Here is a 7,179-nt window from a genome sequence, read left to right as displayed (position 1 = left end):
TTAGTGCTCTGTCTTGGGCTCAATTATGTCACTTCCTAGGAACGATCCCGGATTCAGATTTAGATGTTCATCTCGAAGCACACGTAAACTTAAGATGAACTTAGCCCTCTAGCGCCTGTTTTAATCTCGGCGCGCCCAGAGGTACTGCATGTCTGTATCCAGAACTTTTCCCTGTGTTCATTGATTGTGTGTAACGTAAATGTAAATATTATGGTAACATATATTAATGCATGCGATAAAGAGTGTCTCCATTTATTTGAAGGCTCCATTTATTCGGGGAGAAAAAGCATGTTTATTTATCCAATTGCAGTTCTATATGCTTCGGCATACTATATTTCTTCTATCTCACTTGATGTTTGCTTCCTTTGCTCCTTAACCATCGTCACCCACAATTGTCGACCTCTAGGGCCTGCAAAGAGAACAATGAGCGCTATGTGAAAGGCAAGAACTCGCGTCGCTCGCTTGATAAAGACTACTATGCAATACTGCAGCCTATTTGTTTCTGCTACCTTGTGCGAGTTTATGAATATTATGGCGTGCCCCTATACAGCGAAAGCGTAGGTGCTTCAAGGCTCCTGTAGGCCTCGTAGGCGTGATCTGTACACCTGTTCATCTTATCCGTGTCGTGGCGTCGCGTAAATTTCCGAACTCATTATACGCGTACGTGTAAGGGCTCAGTATAATGTGCGGTGCAACCTACCCTCAACGTTATGTCTTGCTGCGTTCCAATCCCTCTATAACTATATATGGGCTTGATTTGCTTTTTTCTCTAACTCCGCTCTAGTTTTCTGAATCAGTGCTGTTATTTGTTATTCCGCAATACTTTTCCTATTCATTTTATTCTTACTATTACGGGAAAAAATGTTGGCGTCACCGTTAGAGGTCCATGAACCTTTGTTTGTGTTTTTCATATCAGTCAAAAGACAGCTACAGTTATTCTGCACTTGTCTTCTACGTAAAAGACAGTTTGCCTTCATTATAATTATATAAGATAATTTGCAATTACTGAACTATTATTAACAACCTATCAAATTCATGGATAATACATAGAAGCCACGTGCACAGGCGCTTGTGAAATATCGTCTAATCCGCCGCGGAAAGTATAGCTTCAATATACCACAGATTCTGTAGCATATTGGCAACACTTTTGTATGGACAAGCGCCCTACCACATTATTTTATCTATTGGCCATTATAAATTTCTGCAAGACCCTTCACTAAATACAAGAGAGGCTCCGCATACAATAATTTCCGTGGCTCACAAATCAGCGGTGATAACGATAACAAAACTTATTTCTGTGAAACCTGTAGTATTTCAAAATTTTCATCTCAACTCTTCATGAGACGTTACAATAGCACTAATACCTATGATGTACTGTAATACCTGTATTGTTCCTCTTCATCAGCTAAGATGCGTTACTAAAGCATTTGCGCATATGCCATCTTTGCCCCTAGTCTATGCGCCCACTTTCCGTTTATCCATTACTTGTCTTTCCGTTCTCTTCAGCGAAAAGTTCAAGAATTTGTACAACTGAAAGGGTGTTTCAAAAAAAGGGGGGAGGACCGCAAGATTACAGACTGGAGTGAGAATCAAGTAAAATGTCGCTGTGTATCCTCCATCCGTTACCTTGGCGCATTTTCCTTTACGAGGGACGTCGAAAATGTCTCCCCACTCAACAAGGAGCGAAATATCTGAATACATACCTCGATTACTGCGTTCCTAAAATTTATGTCACCTCCCGTACATACAGCATCTGTATGCATGCTTTGTCGTTTTCGTATTCTACAATGAGAACTCGAAAGTTCCTCACTATCACCAGACCTCTCAAATATTCCATGAGATACCGCAGGTTCGGGTGGCGTGCAAAGAGCCGGGTTACAACTGCATTTCGTAGGGTGTAAAAGAAAAGATGCAACAAGAAAATTATGCAGATGACACCCACATCTCGATATCTATGTGAAACGAAGCTTTAGTGAAGCGGTTAATGAAATGCAATAAATAACTGGCGTCACGAATGAAATGGAATTTGTCCATTTCAAACCTGGTGTCAAGGAACCTGCAAGAAACAACGCGTCCCTAATCGGTGAGAAACAAGCTGACCGTAACAACAAGCTACCGGCACCGTACACACTTGAGGAGACAGTGGGCGCAGGTTTCGAAACCTGCACCCACTGTCTCCTTGCCGAGCCCGGAAGAACAGCAGCACCCGAGGGCAAGCATAACCGTGCCTCCAGAGCCAAGGCCACGATATATTCGTCGCAGTCAAATTATTAATAGGCATCCGTATAAGGTGGAAGAGAACTTTGGTGTACTGAGGAACTGAAATGTACTTTACTTTAATGCGGCCGCGCTTTAGTAGTTGGCGCCTGCCGGCTGAAGATGCAAAATAAGCCTCTTTTGATTGCGCGTGCCAGAGAGAAGCTCGCAATAAACATGATGACTCATTTCTTGAGGGCCTAATACATGTTAGCAAACACAAGCGTGGGATCGTACTGATATTGCTCTTAGCAATCTAGAGAAAAATGCGCCTTTATATTCTTCTATTTGAAACATTTTGCCAGTTATTCTTAATTTCACTTTCAATAAAGTTTCATCTGTGAAGCTGCTGAAATAGTTCAAACGGCGTGCGATCGTGGCACGAACGTGCTGCGACTGGGCTGACCCGGCTCGCCTACCCTACCTGAATAAATGCTCGTAGCATTTTGACAAAAACAACATTGGAATGATAAGGCTGCATTACGGATTTCCTGGTTGCTGTAATTAACCACACAGCAATAACGACGGCCTCGAAGCTGTTTGTCGCGTATTTTGCGCGTCCTCCGCCATACACCGCTGCTGGCCATTTTTTTCTGCTTGTACGATTTAAACAATCCCGTGATGTCCACAAGGGGGTGCTGCGTGTCCGTTCAACTCACTAGCGCTGGTTCCCCACATTTGGTGCGGCTATGCATCTCGTATAGTGCTCGTTGAAATGATCGCGACGCTGGCGGGACAAGTACGTTAGTAGATAGACGCCGTTCCTTGCGCTGCAGTTCCCCTCCGATGTGTGTTATTGTGTTGGCAGGAACGCGATAACATTTTGTTATAAGTGAAGAAATCTTGAGTACATAATGCACCTACATGAAGCACTTAAATTCTTAAATTTGTAAATACGGCAAATACAGCAGCCTATAGCGTCGCTGGCGCGAAATGATTGATGGTAGTTCCTCACAAGACATGAAATGATCCTGCACACGGCGCAATAAAGTGAAAAAAGTTCTCGATAATGCACTTTCTGTTTTTTCTTGCACTATATTCCGCAGCCTAGCCTTTACTTCACTACAGTATTGGTCGAGGGCTGTCTAATTCTGCATGTGTTGCGCTACGTACAACAAAGTGAAGATGAAAAGAGCGAAGTTGAGTTGGCACGTGTGTAAGCAAAGTAATCAAATAATTGTGTTTTTCAGATTGCGACTGAACAGTAAGAGCAACTCTGGAGGTTACTATGGTTTTATTGGCTTCCCTCGATCAGTAAACAGCGTAAGACTCCGACAAGAAGTCGGCTCGCAGGGAACAAACCAGTGTATGGACCAAGTAGTAATTAAAAAAAAATATTGCCCCTTTCTTTCGGTTCTGCGGTTTCGGTATTTGATAAATGCAAGGAACAAAACGTATACGGATAACAAAATGGGCTCCATTAGCAAAGCAAACAAGTCAACAATATCGGGTTACAGTGACTGCCTGAGATGCAAAGTTAAGGGATTATAGAAAAGGAAATTTCGCGGCGCTTGAGACTAGGAATAATAGGACGGGTTCCTTGATCGGGGATCTTTCGCTATGCAGCAAGCGACACTGCTTCTAGCAACCATGTGCGGCTTTTTCTGTCTCACTAGATCATTGCGAAATCCTTTATTTTTCGATGATTTAATGCGCAAACCAACATCTGCTTTCTATGAATATCCCTTCCTTCTCTCACTGTAGAAATGCGTTAATAGGCATGTTGCCCACACTGCTTTCTGCGCCAGAAAACGAAACAGTCGCAAACTCTACCAAGGCCGATCATCGCGTCGCTTGTTCACAAGCAAACCGCGCGTGGCCGCCGCCATCTAAGAAAGCGGCGAATAAAGCTTTCGCTTCTCTTTCGCCATCTGCAAGACTCAGTTTCCCGTCTCACAAAATCGCAACAGGGTACAGTAGCTGCCCCATTCATATATTATGCCTGCTTTCGAGAATCCTCGCACTCCACGACCGAGAAAGAGAATTCCCAAGCAGAGTTAACGTATTACCTCACCTACTCAAGGAATAGGGCATGAAAAAAAAATGAACAAAAACGGCTGCTCGCGCAAAGGGATGTCAGCATTCCCTTTGTTACTTAACAGCATGCGCTGTGCGGAAACATCGCAACAGAACTTCGTCGATTCAGGTACCTAGTGACCGGGGCACTCCTCCAGGCGGACGCAATGCCCTTGGTGGCGGTAGAAGCCGTCGGCGCAGAAGCAGCCATAGACGCAGTCAAGAGTGCACCCGGGTCCCACGACGGGCTTCTCGCATGTGCCTTCAGCGCAGCTGCTGCTCACGCACTCCTTCCATGTCTCGTTCTCCCCACAGGCATGGGGCGTCGTTTGTGCTTTGGAAAAGGAAGCAAAACAGACAGCGGCGTAAACACGCCCATGAACACCTGAGGGGGTCTCGAGAAGAAATACTCGCTGCCGCAACCGCATTACGATGGGAATGTACTGAAAGAAACAACTGCTTTTGACAGAGTCCACAGGCACATTACATACAACAGCAGCTCCACATGGCACGTTACATACAACAGACGCGCAACTCTTCTAAATCCTCGACAACGCAACGTACAGCCCGGAATACGGCAGCCTGTCCTCTTCTTCAGGGACCTTCGACATGAAAGGGGGCATCTGTGTGTGTGCGCTTCAGGTACGCGCGGAAGGTCCAAGCCCACGCATCGAGGCATCTTAAAGAGAGGCGTTTAATTGCAGCATATAATTGCGTTTTGACGCAATTATATACTCGTCTACTTAAAATTAGAGCGCACGTCATAGAAGGTACCCTGTAGCTAGTCAAAATTAAGCAGGAGCGTCCACTAAGGCGCCTCTCGCAACCTGTAATGCAGCTTCAGGCCTTAAAGTAACTACAATTAAATGCGGTAGTAGGCTCAGGTTAGAAGCACGCCTTCGACAAGTCCCCTTGTCAAAACAATAACTCCAGAGGCATATTCCCTGTTCGACCACTCTTTAGGTGCAGTAAACGAGCTGTGTACAGTTTGGTACACTGTTCAAGGGAACACAGGAATGTACAGCACGTGCGATTTTGTATATTCTGACAAGTTTACAAAAACGCCCTGTTTCGCGGCAGACTACGCGGGCTTGATGGCGCTAGTAGCTTTCGGTACACCTGCGAAGGGTATTCACATCGTGTCAGTTCGTGCTTGCAGCTAGAGCGCCGGCAGAGTGAGGGCTGCACAGTTGAACAAACTGTACACGTGCTTCTGTACTTGCGTACGTTTCCGGTCACTCTCGTCAGCCGCTACTTGCGATGTCGATTTCCGCGTCCTTTTTGCCCATCCTAATAGTTCTTTTTTTTTCTGCACATACATTGCAAGCTCTTTTTCTGCGAATATGTGAGGAAACCAGATGTAGTTTAATCAGCGAGCTTACATAAGTACTTCCATCCGTCACTTCACGCATTGACATTGCAAAATCAAAAACGAGGTAGCTACATCAAGGGTGTTTTACCAATCGCGCTACTTCTTTATCTCCTTCTCAATCATTCCCAATGGTCTCGACAATTAGTCAAAGCATTGGCATGAGCTCCAGGAACAATAACCGCTAAAAGACAAGGCTGGAAATAGGCGAATGCAGAGGCAGCCTAAGGAACACTGATAAACACCAAAAGAAACTTCTTCTTACCACACGCAAGTGCAATGACGCCTGCCAACAGTACCAGAGCCTTCAGCTGCATGATGGCTACTTCCTACAAGTATTGAGTTACTGTCCCCCGTATTTATACACTGTTATCGCATCTTGTCTGCTTTGTCAAGACGCTACGTGTCACATTGTGTATCGCTGAAGTCTCCTCCAACCTTATCACGCGTTGTTCCCACGGCATACACGTGCGCTTGAGGCGATGGCTTCTCTGAGGAAATTGTGCTTCAAGCAGTTTTTTTTTCTTTCTGTGCTTTCGTACAAACGTTATGAGGTTCAGACAGCGCTGACCTGTCTTGTCTCTCTGCGTAGACATGGTGCAGCAGATTTTTCACGGCACACATCAGCACCTCTGACAGCGAGTCTGCTTGTGGCAGACAAGGAGAGTTCGTTGTAGTTCATACCAAAGGGAATCCATTCTGAAAAGCCCTTGGCTGCTATTCGCAAAAATTTTAAGCCTGTCAACCGCATGACTGTCTCTGTAAAGAAGCAGGTATTACCAATGTTTATGTACCTTAAGCGCCAGCGCCTGCACTCCGATGTGAAGGATTCTGAGAGTCTTGAGCTTGAGATCCTTTCCAAGGTGAAGACATATAAGCCCGTTGTAACTTTCCGGGCTAATTGTGTCTGAGCGGCATTCTTGGCCATATGTTGTTTAAGGTTACAGCGGATGCATGTGAGTGCGTTAGAAATTGTGGATCGTTTCGTTGTTAACAACTGAGAACAAATCGTTCGGTTCTTTGGCGGTGGTAAGCCTGAGCGTATTACAAGTCATTTACTGCTGACTTCCGGGATTTGTTTTATAGTTTGCCACAAAAGTTCTTATTGCACTGAGCGACGGAAACTATAACATATTTCAAAAATAAAACCACCTTCATTGACTGGTTCGGCTTAACCACAGCATTTTTTCTAGCTTCTCTAATTCTGATTCCGTCGTAGTAGTCTGGCAATATGACCTGTGTTCAGTGATTTGCTTTGTACAGGATCTGCACTCTAAAAGCGGTTTATACCTTTGGGGCCAAAATTTTCCGTGAACAATATTGGCTATCAATCTTACGTGTTTTTCCTGTGTTTATGGCTGCGCGCACGGCACTTCCAGGCCTTTAACCACGTGCAAGATATTAGCGTGACATAGCGTTCTTGACAGCAATGAAAGATAACCCAAGCAAGTGAAATGGCGATTCTTCCTGTGGGAGAATACTGCGCCCTAAAACGATGTAAACGGTTCTTCGAGAGCAGGGTCGATCATGCGCTATAT

The 7,179-nt window shown here is 45.0% G+C and overlaps 1 protein-coding gene across 1 annotated transcript; it reads right to left on the bottom strand.

The window, feature by feature from the left end:
- Nucleotides 1-4,406: 4,406 nt before the first annotated feature.
- LOC142575514 (ixochymostatin-like) lies at nucleotides 4,407-5,958 on the bottom strand. The gene is made up of 2 exons (XM_075684932.1): nucleotides 5,907-5,958; nucleotides 4,407-4,606 (listed from the first exon to the last, which is right to left on the bottom strand). Exons 1-2 carry the CDS (start codon nucleotides 5,956-5,958, stop codon nucleotides 4,407-4,409), a joined length of 252 nt encoding a protein of 83 aa, XP_075541047.1.
- Nucleotides 5,959-7,179: the final 1,221 nt, after the last annotated feature.

This window comes from Dermacentor variabilis, chromosome 1 (assembly GCF_050947875.1).
Source record: "Dermacentor variabilis isolate Ectoservices chromosome 1, ASM5094787v1, whole genome shotgun sequence".
Lineage (NCBI taxonomy): Eukaryota > Metazoa > Arthropoda > Arachnida > Ixodida > Ixodidae > Dermacentor > Dermacentor variabilis.
Note: the sequence above shows the minus strand (reverse complement) of the source record. Positions and strands in the feature narration are given on the sequence as shown.

Excerpts from the sequence above, each read along its gene's own strand:
- LOC142575514 (XM_075684932.1), bottom strand. The coding sequence starts at position 5,958 with ATGCAGCTGAAGGCTCTGGTACTGTTGGCAGGCGTCATTGCACTTGCG. Across the intron at positions 4,607-5,906 it reads CGTCATTGCACTTGCGTGTG|CACAAACGACGCCCCATGCC; the intron begins GTAAGAAGAAGT and ends CCTTTTCCAAAG.